The sequence below is a fragment of the Microtus ochrogaster genome, linkage group LG4 (genome assembly GCF_000317375.1).
Source record: "Microtus ochrogaster isolate Prairie Vole_2 linkage group LG4, MicOch1.0, whole genome shotgun sequence".
In the NCBI taxonomy this organism is placed as follows: domain Eukaryota; kingdom Metazoa; phylum Chordata; class Mammalia; order Rodentia; family Cricetidae; genus Microtus; species Microtus ochrogaster.
Genome location: NC_022030.1, coordinates 56,469,636 through 56,490,380, shown reverse-complemented (window position 1 = coordinate 56,490,380; position 20,745 = coordinate 56,469,636). Strand labels below are relative to the sequence as shown.

The 20,745-nt window shown below is 45.8% G+C and overlaps 1 protein-coding gene across 4 annotated transcripts in view; it reads left to right on the top strand.

The window, feature by feature from the left end:
* Nucleotides 1-5,927: 5,927 nt before the first annotated feature.
* Nucleotides 5,928-20,745, top strand: part of Plcd4 (phospholipase C delta 4) — a 32,343-nt gene continuing 17,525 nt past the window's right edge. For 2 of the 4 annotated variants that reach the window (XM_026786055.1, XM_026786053.1), the window contains exons 1-6: nucleotides 10,737-11,432; nucleotides 14,641-14,735; nucleotides 14,871-15,029; nucleotides 16,107-16,335; nucleotides 17,692-17,821; nucleotides 19,124-19,355. In XM_026786055.1, the coding sequence (XP_026641856.1) occupies nucleotides 14,714-14,735; nucleotides 14,871-15,029; nucleotides 16,107-16,335; nucleotides 17,692-17,821; nucleotides 19,124-19,355 (772 nt within the window). In that variant the 5' untranslated portion in view covers nucleotides 10,737-11,432; nucleotides 14,641-14,713. Of the gene's footprint in view, nucleotides 6,067-10,736; nucleotides 11,433-14,640; nucleotides 14,736-14,870; nucleotides 15,030-16,106; nucleotides 16,336-17,691; nucleotides 17,822-19,123; nucleotides 19,356-20,745 lie in introns of those variants that run through there. The other 2 variants (XM_026786054.1, XM_013351717.2) reach the window with 2 other exon arrangements.

Here is a 20,745-nt window from a genome sequence, read left to right as displayed (position 1 = left end):
TTCTATATAGAATTTCCCTACTTGCTATTGATGCTGCTCTAGAGCCCGGAAAAAGAGGACAAAGCTGCTACCAAAAACCCATGGAAGGGCTGGGAAGATGGATGGTTCATTGGTTAAAGTGCTTGTCATGCAAGCATGGGAGCCTAAGTTCAGATTCCCTATCACCCAAGCAAAAGCTGGGTATAGCAGCACACCTGTAACCCCAACAGGCAGAAAGATGCTAGGGGCTTTTTGTCCAATCATTCTAGACAAAACAGCAGTCTTTGGGTTAAGTGAGACTCTGGCTCAAAAAGATTAAGATTGAAGCCAGGCATGGTAGTGTATTTAGGAGGCAGAGGCAGGTGAATCTGTGAGTTTAAGGCCAGTTTAGTACAGATAGTCACATTGTGAGTTCTAGACCAGCCACAATACATAGCAACTTTATCTTTAAAAACTAAAGTGGAAAGAAATAAAAGATGCCCAATGTTGCCAGGTGGTGGTGGTGGTGGCACGTCTTTAATCCCAGCACTTGGAAGGTAGAGGCAGAAGATCTCTGAGTTTGAGGCCAGCCTGATTAGTCTACATAGTTCCAGAACAGTCAGAGATACATAGTGAAACCCTGTCTGGGAAAAACGAAAATAAACAAAAAACCCAAAACATGATGGGCAAGTAAAAAGCTCACTGGAGGAGCTTGCCACCAAGCCTAATGACTTCAATCCCTAGGAAGGAGAGAACTAACTCCAGCAGTAATCCTTTAACCTCCCCTGGGGCACTGTGGTCTGTACCTGCCCACACATACACACAAATAATATAATGAAATATATAACATCCAGTTCACACATCACAGATAAAAATCACTGGCTTTGTGTTAATATGGAGACTGGCAAGCTCAATAAGAATAACAGCAAAAGTCAGTTAAAATGGGGGCGGGGTGCTACAAACTAAAATATACTTTGAAAACATCGCCGAATTTAACCCCTTAAAGACTAATCAGAATTTTTTTTTTAATGCATGACTTTCCATATGGGATGAAAGTTTGCACTGGGGCTTGGGAGATGGCTCAGGAGGTCAAGTGCTTGTTCTGTTTTAGTTTTGTTTCATGGTAAGACCATGACCAAACCAACTGGGGAGAAGGGGGCTTACTTCCCCTTACACATTATAGTCTATCATCAAGGAAAGGAACCTTGAGTCAGGAACTGAAGCAAAAGTCGTGGAAGAACACTAATTGGCTTGCCTGGTGTGTGTGTGTTTTAATACACGTACCCAGCCAACACTACACAAACCTAGGTGCACATAAAAACTTTTGACAGTGTGTATGTGTAACTCTAGCACTGAGTGTGAGACAGGTGGATTCCAGGGACTTCCTGGTCAGCTAGTTTAGCCGAAATATTGAACTCCAGGTTCAGTGGTAGAACCTCAAAAAGTAAGCTGGAGCTGGTGAGATGGCCCGTTTGATCCCCAGAATCCATGTAGAAGGTAGAAGGAAACACAGATTTGTCCTGTAGGCTTCACATACAGTATTTTAAAAAGGAGAGAGAAAAAGTTCCCCAATGTCAGCCTACACATGACCCGTTCATATCTTAGAATTGCCAATGGGGTAATTCTTACAAAGGGATAGATGGATCTCAATTCATTTTAAAGCAGCAGCGCCCATCCACCAAAGTCTGTCAAGGACATTCCAGGAAGTGCTAGGGACCAACTGCTGTGAATAGAGACATAAAATTCAAAGGATCACATGGAACTCAGTCTAGTCCTCAATTTGTGATTCTCCTGCCCCAGCTTCCCAAAGTCTGGGATGATAGGCATGTGCTAACTCAGTGTTTTTATGTATATGGTTTTTTAACTGAAAAATAAGGAAGTAAGGGGTATATCTTTGTGATAAAGCACATACTTGAGATCTTAAATTTGAGCTATGGCACCACAGAAATTTCCCTATAAATAATCAAATCTAGCAGTGCATTAAAATAATGGACCAGCGCCGGGCGATGGTGGCGCACGCCTTTAATCCCAGCACTCGGGAGGCAGAGGCAGGCGGATCTCTGGGAGTTCGAGACCAGCCTGGTCTACAGAGCTAGTTCCAGGATAGGCTCCAAAGCCACAGAGAAACCCTGTCTCGAAAAACCAAAATAATAATAATAATAATAATGGACCAGGCTGAGTGATGGTGACATATGCCTTTAGTCCCAGCACTAGGAGAGACGAATCTCTGAGTTCAAGGCCAGTCTGGTCAATAGCAAATTCTAGAATTGGCTCCATAGCTACTGAGAAACCTTGCCCGGAAAAACCTTAAGTAATAATGTATCAGATTAATGTTAAAAATTATCATTAAAAATATCAGGTTGATTCAGTCTGTGAGAGCCAGTCAGTGTGGTTCACAACAGGAGAAAAACAATCACTTAGATAACATCTAACACCTATCCATGATTTTTTTTTTAATTATGTCTACCACATGTCTTTAATCTCAGCACTCATGAGGCAAAGGCAGGCAGATGCCTAAATTCAAAGCCAGCGTCGGGTACCTAATGAGACCCTATCTCAAAAATATTTTTTTTAAAGAAACAGGTGGAGTTGCAGACATTTATAATCTCAACATTCAAAAAATGGTGGCAGGAGGTTCAGAAGTTCAAGGTCATCTTTAGTATTTACAGAGTTTGAGGTTAGAGCTAGGGATATAGCTTAGTGGTAGAGCGTGTGCTATCCCCAGCATTGCACAAGGAAGAACAGAAAACCTGGGTTATAAAGCAATCCTTAATCTAATAAAAAGCATCAACAAAAATCCTACAGCAAACCTCTCAAAAGAAATGTTGATAGAGGCCAGCCTGGTCTACAAGAGCTAGTTCCAGGACTGAAACCAAAAAAGCTACAGAGAAACCCTGTCTCGAAAATTCAAAAAAAAAAATGTTGAAATCATTTTCCATAAACCAAGTACATGCCTATGATCCCAATATTAGGGAGATAGAGGCAGGAGCTCCAAGAGTTCAACGTCCTCCTCTATTACATGAGACCCTGTCTAAAAAGAAATAAAGTCATTTTCCCTGAGATGAAGAAAACCAGGATGTCCAGTCTCATACCTCCATTATTTCTAACCAGTGTGGTTTAAAGGGGTGGGGGGCGTGTAGGAGAACCTCCATATACGCTGACGAAACAGTGGGTAGAAATAAACTAAAAGGAACTCCACAAATGCTTACAATCGTGCGAATTTAGCAGATCATAGAAGGCAAGGTCAATAAAATAATTGTGTTTTTTCATAATACAGACAAAATGAAACTTTAAAAATATATGTTTAATCCCAGCTCTTAGGAGACAGAGGCAGGTGGATCTCTGTGAGTTCGAGGTCAGCCTGGTCTACAAAGCACGTTCCAAGACAGCCCAGAGCTGTTACACAGAGAAACCCTGTCTGGAAAAAAAAAACAAAATATTATATTATTGGTTTGGAGAGATGACTCAGTAGTTAAGATCCTTGACTACTCTTCCAGAGGACATGGGTTCAGTTCCTAGCACCTACATGGTGGCTCACAAGTGCTCATAACTCCATTCCAGGATATAGAATGCCCTCTTCTGACCTCCTAGGGCACAGGCATGCACATGGTAGACATACGTGCAGACAGAACATTCACGTGCATAAAATAAAAGTGTGGCTAACAAGAATTATACGTACAAAAAGCTGGATGTGGTGGCACATACCTGTAAACTTAGCATACAAGGAATAGGCAGGAGAATCAGTTCCAAGTCACCCTCAAATATGAGCAACCATATCTCAAAAGTAAGTAAATGGCATTAGAAAGTTGGCTCAGCGGTTAAGTATAGGTGCTGCAGGCTGGAGAGAAGACTTGGTCCATAAGATCACTGATTATCCTTCCAAAGGACCTGGCTTTGACCCTAGCACCCATGCCTCTGGTGTCCCACAACCATCTGTAACTACAGTTCCAGGAAAACTGACATCCTGAGGCACCAATAAAATTAAAATTTGTGTGTGTGTGTATGTGTGGTTTTCCGAGACAAAGTTTCTCTGTGTAGCCCTGGATATCCTGGAACTTGATTTGTAGACCACACTGGCCTCAAATTCAGAAATCTGCCTGCCTTTGTCTCTGGAGTGCTAGGATTAAAGGCATAAGCTACCATGCCCAACTAAAATAATATATTTTTTTAAGAAAAAAGAGGGGTCTGGAGAGATGGCTCTGAGGTTAAGCGCACTGACTGTTCTTCCAAATGGACCCAGGTTCAATTCCCAGCACCCACATGGCAGCTCACAACTGTCTGCAACTCCAGTTCCATGAGACCTGACACCCTCAGACAAACAAATGCAAGTGAAGAACTATATTCAGAAAATAAAAATAAAATTTTCAAAAAAATATGAAAAAGAAAGAGAATAGTCATTACTCTTGCAGAGGACCTGGGTTTGACTCCCACACGCACAGGGCAGCTCACAACCCTGCAAGCTCTAGGGGTTCAAATGCTCCACATAATTAAACTTCTATACATAATTTAAAATAATCTTTTAAATTTTTAAAAATAATTAGGAAAGGGCTGGAGAGATGGCTCAGCGGTTAAGAGCATCGCCTGCTCTTCCAAAGGTCCTGAGTTCAATTCCCAGCAACCTTATGGTGGCTCACAACCATCTGTAATGAGATCTGATGCCCTCTTCTGGCCTGCAGGCATACACACAGACAGAACACTGTATACATAATAAGTAAATAAATAAATATTTTTAAAAAAATCGCCGGGCGGTGGTGGCGCACGCCTTTAATCCCAGCACTCGGGAGGCAGAGGCAGGCGGATCTCTGTGAGTTCAAGACCAGCCTGGTTTACAAGAGCTAGTTCCAGGACAGGCTCCAAAGCCACAGAGAAACCCTGTCTTGAAAAAACAAACAATAATAATAATAATAATAATAATAATAATAATAATAATAATAATTAGGAAAGAAATAAGACAAGGACACCAAATGATGCAGAGAGCTTTTACACTAATAGTGAACATTCTTTGAGACGACTGACTGGGGTGCTGGAGAGATGGATCAGCAGACTAAGACTCCTCTTCTAGAGGACCAGGGTTCAATTCCCAGCACCCACATGGCAGCTCTCAATGGTCTGTAACTCCAGTTCCAGGGGATCTGACATCCTCATACAGACATACACATACAAGCAAAACACCGATGCACATAAAATAAAAATAAATTATTTTAAAATAAGAAAGACAAATGGGAGAAAACACATCACCCCCGGGTTGGAGAACAACAGAGTAAGGATGTCAATTACCTCAAGTGGACCTGCTTGCTGCTTCAACTCAGTTCTGAGGAAAATCACACCAGGCTTATTATTGTGAAAAATGACAAGCTGGTTCTGAAAATTTACCCAAACAGCCAAGGTAATCTTGAATAAAAATGAAATTAGCCTTTTTACTTGTAGGTCTCTTTAACCTTTTGGAAACAGGACTCTCGTAAAAATAGCACCTACATATCTTATTTTAATGGTCTTCTGTGAAGTTTTGGATCAGTTTGGAATCTTATACCACATACTGTTTATTTTACTAGCTATCATCTGGGGCCCTGGGATTTTTACCTTTCATACCTCCTGCAGCTTCCCACCCTCCACGTAATAAAATGATAGTGCCGAGACAGTTTTGCTGGAGTAGAGGAACAGTTGTAAACTCTTTGGTCTTCTGAATTATGTGTACTGGTTCTTACAGGTAGGTTAGTCTTCACAGCGATTTCTCAGATGGAATCTCAGTCTCCCCCCAATGTGTGGCGCTCAGGTACACACACCCAGTTGTACATCAGGTGTGCATGTTCATATGTGCTTGTGGGAGTCAGAGGTCAATATTGCATGCCTTCCTCAAGCTCTCTCCACCACAGTTTTTAAAAAATGACGTGTGCGTGTCTGTGTGAGGATGTATATGGACACATGCGGCAATGGTGGACGTTGATTCTCTCCTGCTGTGTAGGTTTCTAGGTGACTGCTCACTGTCGGTCTTTGCAGCAAGTGCCATTACTCCAGAGCCATTTGGCCAGTCCCACCTTGTCCTTTGAGACAGCCTCTCACTAAACCAAGAATCTGCTGTTTCTGCTTCCACAGCTGTAGGCTTACAAGGTGAGCTAGCATGTCTGCTTTCCCATGGGCACTAGGGGATGTGGATACAGGTCCTCATTAACAGCACTTTACTGACGGTACCGCTTCCCAACCCTCCCCCTGTGTGCGTGTGTGTGTTCCCAACCCTCCCCCTGTGTGCGTGTGTTTGTGTGTGTGTGTGTGTGTGCGCGCGTGCGCACGTGCAGAGTCATGTATGTGAGTGTAAGCACAGGTGTGAAGGGGAGAGAACGATCTCTGGTGTCCATTCTCACCAGCCAGCTTTTTAAGACACATCTTTGTTGTTGTTTGCTTCTGTGTACACCGGGCTAGCTGGGCCCATGAGCGTCTGCGGATTCTCCCTCCACCCCCATCTCACCACTGAAGCACTGGATTAAATACTCACTACTTTGCCAAATTATACATGAGTTCTGGGGATTCAAACTCAGGTCGCCAGCTTTTAAGGCAAGTGCCTTATCCTAGAGCCTTTGCCCAGACTCCACCTGTTTTTTGTTTTGTTTTAAGATAGGTTTCTCTCCGGGCGATGGTGGCGCACGCCTTTAATCCCAGCACTCGGGAGGCAGAGGCGGGTGGATCTCTGTGAGTTCGAGACCAGCCTGGTCTACAGAGCTAGTTCCAGGACAGGCTCCAAAGCCACAGAGAAACCCTGTCTCGAAAGAGCAAAAAAAAAAAAAGATAGGTTTCTCACGGATCCTAGAGCCCACTGATTTGGATGGACTGACTAGCTGACAAGCAAGCCACAGAGATCACCGGGTCTCCCTGGCACTGAGGTTGCAAACCTGTTCCTCAGTCTGGCTTTTTTTGTGGATTCTGGCATTCTGAATTCCTCATGCTTTCCCAGAGAGCATTTGCTACTGACTGAGCCATCTCCCCAACCCTGCGATCTAATATCTCGAGTTATCTTTTGAGTACAAACAGATGCTTTATCTTAGAAATTGGAGTTCAGTTGAGGGGGTTGGGGAAGGAGACTCAGATTCCCCAACCTGAATGTCTCAAGCAGTAGACATGTTTAGGTATGGTAGTCTTGGCCCCGAGTGCCGAGAGGGGAATTCAGGAAGACATAGATGGAAGACTAAGGGTATGATGTTTGGGTCTCCCTCTGCCACCTGCTACTTCATTTCAATTTAGGGCTTCTAGGCCTTTCCTGGGCATGATTCCCAGAAAGTCCCTCTACAGCTGCCCCGATCAGGTTTCTGGATCTGTTAATAATAGACAAGTGTGGGGGAAGGGCCAGGATCTTTGCAGACATGGGAATTACCAAAGCAGCTGGACAGTTCCTGTGCCAAAGCCCCGTCTGCTGCCTTCTGGATCTATACAAAGTCCCATGCTCTCTCCAAGAGCTACCATCCAAGAACTCTTTCTATTTATTTTGCATTTATCCATTTAGGTGTGTGTGTGTGTGTGTGTGTGTGTGTGTGTGTGTGTGTGTGTGTGTAGGTCTGAAATCAACTTTAGAAGTTAGTTCTCACCTACCACCATATGGGTCTTGGGTAGCAAATACAAGTGGTTAAAGTAGGTGGTGGCGGCACACGCCTTTAAACCCAGGGCTCGGGAGGCAGAAGTAGGCATATCTCTGTGAGTTCAAGACCATCTTGGTCTATAAAGAGAGTTCCAGAACAGCCAGAGCTTTTACATAGAGATACCTGTCTTGAAAAACAACAACAGAAGAAAAGAAAAAAGTAGTCGGGCTTGGCAGAAAGTGCCTTTCTCCACTGAGCCATCTCTCACCAAGCTCCTTCCCAGCATTATCAGGAGCTAAACTGATCTTGTGAAATCGCTTACACACTCAACCCCCAAATCAAAACCCAGAGGCTGAGAAGGCTAAGAAGTAGGGCTGTGTTGACGAGAACACAGGAGGAGAATATTTGGAACCTGCTGTCTCCCAGGAAATCTAGTCGTGGTAACACCCTTTTTCCTACATCACCCAGGAGCTGGGGTAACATTGAGCTGATGAGAAAGAGGCAAACGGTATGTGGACCTGGGGTAACAGGAGGGATTATGTGGAGGAGAAGGTTATAATGGCAGGCAAGTGGGACTGGGAGAGCAGGACAAGAGTGTCACTGCGATGGAACCTCTGCTAAGTCAAGTGTCAAATCTAAAACTGGTGGTTTAGGGCTGGAGAGATGGCTCAGCGGTTAAGAGCACTGACTGCTCTTCCCGAGGACCCAGGTTCAAATCCCAGTGCCCACATGGCAGCTCACAACTGTCTGAAAATCCAGTTCCAGGGGATCTGACACCTTCACACCAATGCACATAAAAAAAAGCTAAATAAACCATAAAAAAAAAACTGGTGGTTTAATTTTGATTAAACTTACTTTTCCTACTCCCCAAGAACAACTTCCCTTTTAATGTCTACCTTCCCTTTGGGCTATGCTTTCGGCTACCAAAGCCTATTCTCAAACAAGGAGAGCGGTACGTGCCTACAGTCGGAGCACTTGGGGGTGGAAGCAGGAGGTTCCGGAGATCAAAGTCATCCCCAGCTACACGTTAAGTTCGAGGACAGCCTTGACTACACTACAATCAGTCCTATCTATAAAAAGATTGGGGTGGTGGTGGTGGCGCACGCCTTTAATCCTAGCACTTTGGGAGGCAGAGGCAGGTGGCTGTCTGTGAGTTCAAGGCTAGCTTGGTCTACAAAGTAAGTTCCAGGATAGCCAGGGCTACACAGAGAAACCCTGTCTCAAAAACAAAACAAAACAAATGGCCACAAACAAACCTGCCTGCTGTCAGTAAAATAAATAAATAAATAGATAAATAAATACATAAACAAATAGTCAATCCATTATCTGGATAAATCAAGTAAAACTACTAAGGCTTCAGAGATTGCAAGGAGACACCGATGTTCATACGTGCCTCGTCCTAGCTTTTTTGAAGGCTGAGATGAGGGTGGGGGGCCCACCTGAGACCACAAGTTCAAGACCAGCCGGAGCAACATAAAGAGATTCCCGGCCGGGCGGTGGTGGCGCACGCCTTTAATCCCAGCACTCGGGAGGCAGAGGCAGGCGGATCTCTGTGAGTTCGAGACCAGCCTGGTCTACAGAGCTAGTTCCAGGACAGGCTCCAAAGCCACAGAGAAACCCTGTCTCGAAAAACCAAAAAAAAAAAAAAAAAAAAAAAGAGATTCCCATTTCACAAAAAAAAAAAAAAGAAATTAATCGCCGAAGTTTAAATCTCTTTCATGATAAAATATAATAGAAGCAATATAGAACTACAAAAAGAAAATAAAGGGCTGAGTGAGTTATTATAATGAAGACTCCTGTTTGTACTCAGGACTAAGAATAGACCTTGCCCAGCTATGTGCCCATTCTGCCACAGCTCTTTCCTAAAGTAATCGACATCCTGGCTTTCGTAGTCATCACTTAGAAGGGTTTTATTTTAATGGAACTTAAAATTTAGCTATAAATAACCACTAATGGCAGGCTCTTAGGCAGTTGAGAGGTATTTGAGGGAACTAGGAGAGGCAGTCAGAACTTCGTACACTAAAAATCATGCCATTTCACGAAGCCAGCTCCCTCTGTGCCCGTGACTAAAATACACCACTGAAAAGGAACCTCATAGGAGTTCCATATATGTGTCCTGTGCACATAGCTGCCTTACCTGCCATCAGCTGGTCCAGAAAACCACATGTCACAGTGCTTGGGGATGTGCGAGGGCCAGCTGTCTTCAGTGCGCCAACACGTCATCTAGAAACTTCCAGGACCTTAGTTTTCATCCATTAAGTATAACATCCCCACATAATCTGGTTCCCTTTCCCCCATCTTGATTTATGTGCCAGCTAGCTATTATCTGTCTTCGGAAGGAGCTTGCTCATTTATGAGTGTCCTCCCAGCTCCACGTTATTGTTCTTTGTCTTGTTTTTAGCAAAGTTGGACTTCATAATTTAGAAATTTTTTTTTTTCCGAGACAGGGTTTCTCTGTAGCTTTGGAGCCTGTCCTGGCACTAGCTCTTGTAGACCAGGCTGGCCTCGAACTCACAGAGATCCACCTGCCTCTGCCTCCCGAGTGCTGTTAAGAAATGTTTTCAACAGTGATTTTTAAGTACAAAATAGAAAGGTGCTCAGTAAGAAAGATACCTGGGCCAGGCGGTAGTGGTGCACACCTTTAATCCCAGGCAGAGTCAGGCGGATCTCTGTGAGTTCGAGGCCAGCCTGATCTACAAAGTGTCTTCCAGGGCAGCCAGGCTATTACACAGAGCAACCCTATCTTGAAAAACAAGAAAATATAGGCACATGGGTGTGGGCTTCCTTAATACCTTGCTTCATTTTTATACCTTTGTTATGTGTGGCCAGGCATGGTGGCTCTTGCCCATAATCCTAACAGTAAGGCAGGGGGTTGTGAGTTCAAGACCAGTTTGGCTAAATAGCAAGACTCCCATCTCAAAAATAAATAAATACCCTGGCATTGAATAAATGATTACAAAAGGAAAGAGGGGCCTGAGGATGTCGTTCAGTCAGCACAGTGCTTGCACAGTATCTGAGAAGACCTGAGTTTCATCTTCGTTATCCCTTAAACTGGACATAGTGGTCCAAGCATGAATCTCGGCACTCAAGAGGTGGGGGCAGGAGGATCTAGAGTCCAAGGTCATCCCCAGCTACACGTCCAAGTTCCAGTACAGGTCAAGTTCAAGGTTAGTCTAAGAAAAAAAAAAAAAGCCTTCCCCAACAAAACAAAATAACCCATCATATAAATGATCTGATCCGTGTAACAAGTGCATAGAAACTGTCCTTCAAACTGATCTCTTCCCTTCTCCCTGCCTTGCCCTGTTCCTGTATCTTTACACACTTAGACTGATTGCCCTGCAAGACAGGATGCAGAAACAGAGGAGCAAGCTGGCAGAAAGAGGCGCTGTGGAAAGCAGCCAGAGGAAATGAGGGCAAAGACAGTGGTATTCCACACAGACGCTGGCCAGAATGAAAAGCCGTGATTCTCAAAGCTGCAATAGACGGCCTTGGGTTTCACTTAGAGAGCAATTGCGGGATTGGGGTCAGTCAGTAAGGGGTACCGGTAGGGAGGCAACAAGATAAAAGACAGCCAGGCTCCTTCTCCCTGGAGACGTGTTGCCTGTCAACCTCAATCCATTCCCTTAATCCTTTTCTGCCTCCCCACCCCCACAACTCCTCACTTGACCAGTGTCCTGGGCCTTTAAGAGTTAGATCGGCTGGACTGAGGAAAGCTCTCCTACCTCTCCCCAGCCTACTCCTTCTCCTTGGCTGTAACTCTGCCGGTCAGGGCAGCAAACTGCAGTTGAAGACTGCAGTCAAGTGCAAAGGAGAAGAGGAGCCGGGCTGAGCCTTCCCGTTCTCCGCGAAGAGCACTGCAGAGCTCCGGAGGCGTTGCTCGCAGACAGGATCGCTGCTATCTTACGCGCGGTAAGGGCCCTGGAGCTCTAACCAACCAACCTCTCTCCACGCCTGCCTGAGTCCTAATGCAGCGCTGCAGGTGCACACCTATCTTGATTAGGTTAAACTAGGCTCCTTCTTTTACCCTGCGGCTCCACCGGGCTCTCTCCCTCCTCCTGGTTCTCTTCTATTTATCCTCTGACTCAGTTTTGTTTGTTTGCTTTGGTTTCTCTAGACAGGGTTTCTTTGGGTAGCCCTGGCTAGAACTGGCTGTCCTAGAACTCATTCTGTAGACCAGGCTGGCCTCGAACTCAAAGATCCGCCTGCCTCTATCTCCCGAGTGCTGGGATTAAAGGTGTGTGCTGCTACCACCGCCAGGCTTAAACAGTTTTGTTTCTGGCTGTATCAGTCACATTTATTATTATTTGCTTTTGTATTTGTTTTTTGAGACAGGGTTTCTCTGTAGTTTTGGAGCCTGTAGACCTGGCTGATCTTGAACTCACAGCTATCCTCCTGCCTCTGCCTCCCGAGTGCTAGGATTAAAGGCATGCACCACCACTGCTCGGCTTCAATCACCCTTTTTTAGAGAAAATTCTTATCTGTCCAGGGCCATGAGTGCTGACGCTAGCCACTTCTCGGAGGTAAAACCACCGCAATAGGAGAAGAGGCAGAATAAGAGTAGCTACTCATCAATAAAGATATATTAATAGACTGTTGAGGGTTAACGAATGAGGACTGTCCAAAACCCACGAGGTATCAGAACTCCTGGCAGTAGGGAGATAATTTAAGACATCCTTGGAAAGAGTCAGGATTGGAGTTCTGTGCTTTGTTCCTTGCCTGCTTAATGAACCAGGGCAAGTTCTTGCTACGCCAGCCTGCTGTGTGCTACGGGACTTGAGACCACAGACAGCTTCAGGATCTGTAATGGGGGAACTTAGGGCTTCCCAGACTTGCCTTTGTACCAGGAGTGCTTGTTAAGATGCCCACTAAATATCCTCATACCTCATCCTTGGAAATTTTGATCTGGCAAATTCTAAGAGACTCTTCAGGAGATAGTGATCTCGGCTCAAGTCTATGTGCTGTGAGAGCCTGTAAGTTCTAACATTCTAAGGGCTGTGACCTGTGACCAGTGCCATCCCACCTGCTTTATCTGAACCAGGTTAGCCATGACCCCTAGGAACTAGATAAAATAGTTCTCTTCCTTCCTGCCCCTCAGAAAGACATTTGAGATACCCTGAATCTTACTGTAATGTTATTGGCATATATGTTTTCACTTCTGAACTCCATCTGTAGGTGATACAACATGGCCTGGAGGCAGAGGATCAAATCTTGCTTGCTCTGTAATACTGGGCCACTAGTACTAGGAAAGTTTATGTCTTTATTACAGAGGTTATTATCTGAATCTTCAAAGATTCCAAACAGATGTATATGTGTTACTCTCCCTCCTCTCTCTCTCTCTCTCTCTCTCTCTCTCTCTCTCTCTCTCTCTCTCTCTCTCTCAATGCAGGCTGCCCTCAAACTTCCTATGTAGCCAAGGATAACCTTGAACACCTGATTCTTCCACTTCTAACTTCCCAAGTGTTAAGATTCCCATCGTGTCTAGCTGGCCCAATCTCTCTTACTTTGAGATTTTATCCTCTGTGTCCTTACTGGTGCCCCCTCGTTTCTTCTTACCCCACTGCACCTGCATCCATTGTAACCATCCTCCCTTTCAGACACCAGCAGAAACACCAAGCCCTAGAACATTTAGGTTCTAACACATTCTTAGGGCACTTTGTTTAGTCAGTCTCCTAGGATACAGGGAAAAGTGAGACTGAGAGGAGGGGCATGTTACTGACTGTCCAAACCAATGTGTTCTCTCTCCTGGACTATAGATTCAAAATCTGTAAAGGAGTTGAGAATCAGAGCTATTGGGAATTAGTGGAGATAAAGGAGGGGAATGGCAGGAAAAGGTGATGGGGAAAAGGATGAGGAGAAGGACAAGAAGAGAACACAAAAAGCATGACTTGAGTGCACAGAGAGGATTGTGAGAGAGAAAAGAGTGAGCTAGGAAGAAAGGAAAAGAAAGAGGTCAGGCATGAAATGGGAAAGTCGAGAAAATGGGAAGAAAAGGAACTTGTTTGGTGGGATGTGGGGGACCCAGACTATGATGGAGAGGAGAGAGAGATCACCAGTGTCCCCCACTGATTCCTGGCCTTCCTTCAACCTGCCTTCTGGAGGAGGCTCTTTCTAAGGGAGGCGTTGGTGAGCTCTGCACTGGTCATAGATAACTGCTTTCTACTGCAGTTTTACTGACTCTGGCTGGACAGCCAGTCTTCCTGGCCTCCAGTCTCCTCCATGAAGCTCAGGTCTCACGTGCTGTGGCTGAGGTGCTACTGGCATTCTCTTGACCATACATCCCATAGCTACAAGTTAAAACCATCTCTCTGGAATGGTTGGATGGGGGAAAAGGCAAAGTGGTTTTCCAAGGCTGGTTTGGGAAACTGTTCTGGCTCCTGGGCTCTGTTCTCAGGCTTCCCATGTTCCAGGACATGTAAGGCTCCTGGACACAGGAACAGAGAAGGTAATTCTGTCTTCTTCAAAGCCCAAGGCCCACAAGGTGGAAGCTGACATTTAGAGGAAGGACTGACTGTCTTTTAGGTGATGCTGGGCATGGTGATTCCCATCTGTGACCCCAGCACTCCATGGGTGGGAACAAGATGATCAGGAGTTCAAGACCTGTCTTTGGCTACATGTGACTCTGCTCAAAGAAAGAACAAATAAAAGATTTTGCCCTAGATTTTTAGAAATTTGACGCAATATAGATGAGAAGGTAGACAGGGCTCCAGGAAGGAAAAAACTGGGATAATCCTACCTGAAGGAGAGACAGCTAGGGTGTGGACAGATTCAAGGTTCTGATAACTGTTGATTACAAAATGGTAGATCCTATTAATGAGAACACGGGGAATGAGCTAGGTGTGGAGTAACGTTACCTACTGAGTGTAGGTAGCAAGAGAGTGGTTTGGAACATGTCCTGCTTTAGCCCTCCCTGGAGATAGCCATGGGAACTAGCTAACAAAGATAGCTCTGTGTATCTTAAATTCTAATCTGTGCATGAATTGAGACAGGCTTCTCTTCACCTAGCTAAGCCTCAGAGTTAGCAAATGCAGAAGTACAGATAGCTACAGATTAGATGAAGTACCTAATACGTGCCATTAAGGAAACCCTGAGTTCCTTCTTTTGTTCTTTTAATCTCTAGGACTCACCCAAAGCCCTTGGCTCCTCCTTGTTCCTTTAAGTGACTCTGGCACCAGCTGGTGGAGCAGTGGGTGATGGCATCTCAGATTCAAGACCGTGAGTACCCCTGCAGGAGGATAGGTCTTGAGGGCAAGCCTGGGGAATGAAGGAGGTTAGATGCTGCTTACAGAGCTCCTCTGAGCCCTCCAGCCTCTTGGCTGGCTAAGTGAGCCCCTGCTTTTCCTGGCTCAGGACTGACCACTGATCAGGACCTGCTGCTGATGCAAGAAGGCACGATGATGCGCAAGGTGAGGACCAGATTCTGGAAGAAGCTAAGATTCTTCAGACTTCAGAATGACGGCATGACAGTCTGGCACGCACGGCAAGCCGATGACGTAGCCAAGCCCACTTGTGAGTGACCTTAATAGCTGTGTGTAGGTATATGGGTGGAAAGGTCTCTGAGGAATCCAGAAGTTTGAGGGCAGGGGGAGGACCAGGATCCTGTGATGGTGGTCTCTTGTGCAGGCCCACTTGTGTGGCTCTATACAAGATGACAAACCAGCCTGTAATGAGGATTAAATTAGTTATTATACATAGGAGGCTTAGAAGAGCCCTGGCATGTGATAAGTCTCTATAAATAATAGGTTATTTATTACGGTCATGACTGTGATCACACTGTCTAGATTAAGACCCTGGCTCTGCCACTCTCTTGGTGAGTAGCTCTGGACAAATTGAACTCAGGTTTCTCATCTACAAAATGAGAGTTAACCTGCACCTACCTGTAAATTATAGAGACTCGATGAGCTAGCATATGAAACACCCAGCATGAGATCTGAAACCTGGGCAAAGTTCATAAATGTTAGCCATTGCATTATTTCAGGGTGAAGTTCATAAATGTTAGCTATTGCAGTATTTCAGAGCATAAAACGCATCCCAATAGGCCAGCTCTTATACCCGAAAACACTTGATTGCAGAATAAGCAGTCTGCTTAGAGACATATCAATAGTCACAAACCACATCACCCCAAGCTGAGGTAAGGAACGGAGGAATTTCTCCTGCTCCCTTCTATGCACCTTGAAAGAAGGAACCTTCAAACCTGAAACATAGGCATCCGCTATGCTCTACAGATATATTTGTCCTCCTCACTAGTTCTCCTGTGGGAACCACTGTGACCTGCGGTGAATGGGGACCATCCACTGTTTAAGATGTGGACACTGAGAGGTTAAGTTTGGCTCTTCACACTTCTCACTGACTGGGAGTCAGATCTTGCCAGGTCTAGCTGAACCTCTTTGCTGTGCTGATTAAAAAAAAAAACGCTGACTCATGCCAACTCCTGAATCACTGGGTCCCCGTCACCCTGTCCATATGTCCCTGGGATTCAGCCCTCAGAAGCTCAGGTTTCTCCTCTCTGTCTCATAGAGAAAGGAGTCCTGGTCACCATCCCTCATCCCCTTTCCTCAGGGCTCCCATCTGTTTCTTCTCTGACAGTTTCAATCTCTGATGTGGAGACAATACGTAAGGGCCATGATTCCGAGTTGCTGCGCGATCTAATGGAAGAGTTCCCCCTGGAGCAAGGCTTCACCATTGTCTTTCATGGTCGCCGCCCCAACCTGGACCTAGTAGCCAGCAGTGTTGAAGAGGCCCAGATTTGGATGCGAGGACTCCAGCTGTTGGTGGATCTTGTTGCCAGCATGGACCACCAGGAGCAACTGGACCAGTATCAACCAGATGGTGTTAGGGTGTGGGCAGGGGTTCCTGAAGGGGCCAGATGCTACAGACCCAGGGAAGATGGAGGTGCAGAGACAGGAAAGCCAGAGGATCCAGGTGGAGTAGGGCTGATGATGATTCTGAAAGAGAAATGAGCAGCTGCCAGTCAGAGCCTGAGAATAAGAGTTCGAGTCCAGTCTAGGAGGGAGGGCCAGCAAAAGGAGGAAAAGGAGCAAGCAAGGTGCTGCTCCTATGAGCTGAACAGACACACCCCATTGGCGTTCACTACCCAGGCACGGGAAGCAACTCCTAGAGAGTGCCATGGTGCAGGCTCCCTAAGATTCCTAGACTGAAGCCAGTGAGGTGACTCAGCAGTGAAGGTGCTTGTCCCCAACCCTGACAGCTTGAATCCAATCCCTGGAGCCCATGGAGTGGGAGGACTGAGTTCCAGTCCTCTGATACCCCTGACCTCAACACACAGTGGCTTACGGACCCACCCTTCAATAAATGGAAAAGCAGTTCCTAGATTGTCCATTACTTCATGTGAACATTCACTTGGCACCAATTAGCCAGACTAGCCACCATTATGCTTAGTTTTAGGAACATCAAGATTAATGAGACCACATTTATTACTTTATTTAGTGGAGAGAATCAATTCGTGTAAATAATTTAAGTACCAAATTAGAGGACTACTTGACTCTACATAAGCGTGTTCTGAGAAAGTACCAGGGGAGCAGTAGCATGTGAGTTGAGTCCTTACAGTTTTGGACTGGACATGCAGCTCTGTTGGCAGAGTGCTTGCAGAGCATGCAAGAAGTGCTGGGATCAATCCCAACCCCGAATACCCTGGGCATGGGAACTGGTACAGGTAATTCCAATACCCAGGAGGTAGAAGCAGAAGAATCAGAAGGTCAAAGTCATCCTTGACTATATGTGACCCTGTCAGAGAAAGAAAGAAAAGTGGCATAATTCAAACCTGAAGAAAGAGGAAGGGAAAGGCACTCCTGTCTGAGAGGAGAGCGTAGAGGAAGGTTCGGAGAGAGCAGACTGAAGGAAGCAGGTGGGGGTGGTGTTGCTGAGACAGACACACAGAGAAGGCTGGGCTGGGCTGGGCTGGGCCAGATCAGGTCACAAGGGTCAAGGCATCTTCGCTTCTACGTCAGAATTTAGGTTTCTTTCTGTACACCACGGGGAGGTGAGTCCCTGCAGGCGCCTGAGCCGTACAATGACAAGACAGATTTGTGCTGGGAGGGGTTATTCTAGCAGCCATGTAGAAAATGGATTGGCTTGGGAGGGAGACTGGCAGCAAAGACAGGAGAGGTGTCAGTGGATGAACACCCGGACTTTTGCCTTGACTCGGAGCTGGATGGGTGAGTGAGTGGTTCCAGCGAGGGGACAGGAACCAGGACGGCAGGATGAGTTTCGGAGAAGCCCAGCGGCTGCTGCTTCTGATGAACGTGGAAATGGATCAAGACTATGCCCTCCATCTTTTTCAGGTACATTGCTGGGGGGGGGGGGGTGGATTTGCAGGAGACAGCCAGACCATGTTTTCATTGGTCAGAAAGCCCCTGACCCTGCTCAGCCGCCAGCACTCATTTGTTGAATCCTTGCTGTGTCTCTATTACCATTATCAGCTCAGTGGGACTGGTGTGGGACATGATGCTGGCCCCCCTGTCTTGTTGGGAGGATGAATCATAATCGTGTTGGGCACTGGTGGCACATGCCTTTAATCCCAGAACTCTCAGGCAGCCTGATCTACAGAGCAAGTTCCAGGGCAGACAGAACTATTACACAGAGAAACCCTGTCTTAAAAAACCAAAAACCAAAACAACAAAAAACAAACAACCAAAAAACACAAAATAAAACAACAAAACCAGTAAGTTAATGTATTGGAGCTGAGTGGTGGCGCACACCTTTAAACCCACCACTTGGGAGACAGAGGTAGGTGGAGCTCTAAATTCAAAACCAGCCTGGTCTACTGAGAGTTCCAGGACAGCCAGGGCTACATAGAGAGACCCTGTCTCAACAAAACAAAACAAAAACCCCAATATATTATTATTGGACTTCCTATTCATAAGCAGAGTGTCACAGGTGCCCACTACAAAATTCCATCTGCAAACCAGGAAGTGGTGGCTCACCCCTTTAATCCCAGCACTTGGGAAGCAGAGGCAGGCAGATTTCTGTGAGTTCAAGGCCAGCCTGGTCTAGGAGAGCTTCCTGGAACTCTGACTCCTTAGCTACTAGGAAACCCTGTCTTGAAAAACAAACAAACAAAGCAAAACAAAAAATTCCATCTGCAATGTGACTAAAGAGGAGGTGACAGATTCTGACTAGTTGTTGCTGTTTGCTTGTTTTGAGTCAGGGTCAAATATAGCCCAACTGACCTCAAACTCACTGTCAAACTCCTGATCCTAAATTGGGATTAAAGGCATGTATCATTCATTGTTCCCAGTTCTTGTCTAACCATTCGAGGACCTTTGAGAGATATAACCTTTCAGTTAAAATTTTTCCCTCCAGCAAATTATAGGGCTAAAACTTTGTCTTTTATTTCCTGGAGTGACTTGTATGAAATGTCAGGAGTTTGTGAGATTTTTATAAACACATGCTAAGATGCCCCTTTCACAGGCCTGGTAGTAAAGCGCTTGCCATGTAAGAATAGGAGAATAGGGCTCACGTTCTACCCTGGCATCTGAGAGGGAGATTGAGTCCTGAAGCTGGCTGGCCATAACCCTACAGGACAAAGGAGCGTACCATTTCCCAGTGTACGCTCCCATTCCCTGTTCAATCTTCTCTTGCAGACAGCAGATGTGTCCCAGTCTGATACTCTAGAAGCGGAAGAATTTGTACATTTCTATAAGGCACTGACTAAGCGTACTGAGGTTGAGCAACTATTCGAGCACTTTTCATCAGATGGACAGAAGCTGACCCTGCTGGAATTTGTGGATTTCCTTAGAGAGGATCAGAAAGAAAAAGAACAAGCCCACGACCTTGCTCTGGAATTCATTGACCGCTATGAACCTTCAGAGAATGGTAAGGATACCTGGGTGCATACATGCTGAATATAGAGAATGGGGGGGGGGGGTTAAAAAAAAAAGAAAGACCCAGAGACACAGTGTTCTAATAGGGAAGGCTGAGTCCACCCTTCTCCTGACCTCCTTTCTAATCATCTCGCTGGACCGCTCTCCTGAAGTAGAGCAGCCATTCCCTGTCAGGTAAGACAGAAAGTTTTTCATCTCCAAAGAGGAAGCGAGTCCGAGTCTCCTTTCCTTCCCCATGCTCCCACTCCACATCCTCTTGCTTTTGGAGAATTCCTCACCACACTAACTTTGCCCTCAGTGGAGGAAGGAAACATGGCTCTCTCACTCTCACCTCCTCTCCTGCAGCGCTTCTTTTGCCCCACACCCCACGGCTGCTGTGCTTTTAAGTGTTAGCTTCCTGATTATTCCAGGAAGTTCTCTAAGGTCATCTTGCTTAAGTCCTTAAGCTCCTGAATCAGGAATCTAGTCAGTCTAGGTGAGGATGAGGCCAAGTATCTGGCTTTTGGCAGCTACAGCTAAAATGTGCCTTCTCTATCATCATTAAGCTTTCCCCTCCTTTGCCCTTAGAGAACTCACTTCTCCGCCCCGCTCTCATGGGCCTGTGAGAAGCTGATATCAATAGTAAAGCATCCACAAAGCACATTGACACTCTACCTAGTTCAATCCTCACCGCGGCTTTGTAAAATGGAAAATGACCCATCCATTGGGATTTCACTGAGCAACCTGCAATGTGCCAGCATCTCTGCACTCTGGTCTTGTCCTAGCCTTCTGATAAAGTAGGCTCTATTATTAAGTCAGTTTTAGAAATAGTAAAACAGAGATTTTCAGAGCTGGAGAGGTGGCTCCAAAGGTGAGAGTGCAGGCTGTGCAGGCCTAGGACCTGAGTTCAGACCCAGCACCATGTGAAAGGCCAGCATGGTGATGGGTGTGTCTGTAACCTCGGCGCAGCGGGTGGAGGGCAGAGATGCAGTGACCAGGGTTTGCTAGCGCTCAGCCTAGTTTCGGGTTTAGTGAGAAACCCTATCTCAATGGTAAAGGGACACTGGACCTCCTCTCTGGACACCACACACACACTTGTACACACACACACACTTATACCACACTCACACACAAACACAATAACATACAAATAAAAGAGATTAAACAACTTTCTGGAAGCTAGCAGCTAATGAGAAGGGAACTGGAATCCAGACCAGGTCACCCTCCAAGCAGTGTCTCTCATGAAAACATAGAGTAGGATGGTTGGGTGGCCAAGCGACCCAGGATTTATGGGTCTCTCATGAAAACATAGAGTAGGATGGTTGGGGTGGCCAAGCGACCCAGGATTTATGGGTCTCTCATGAAAATATAGAGTAGGATGGTTGGGGTGGCCAAGCGACCCA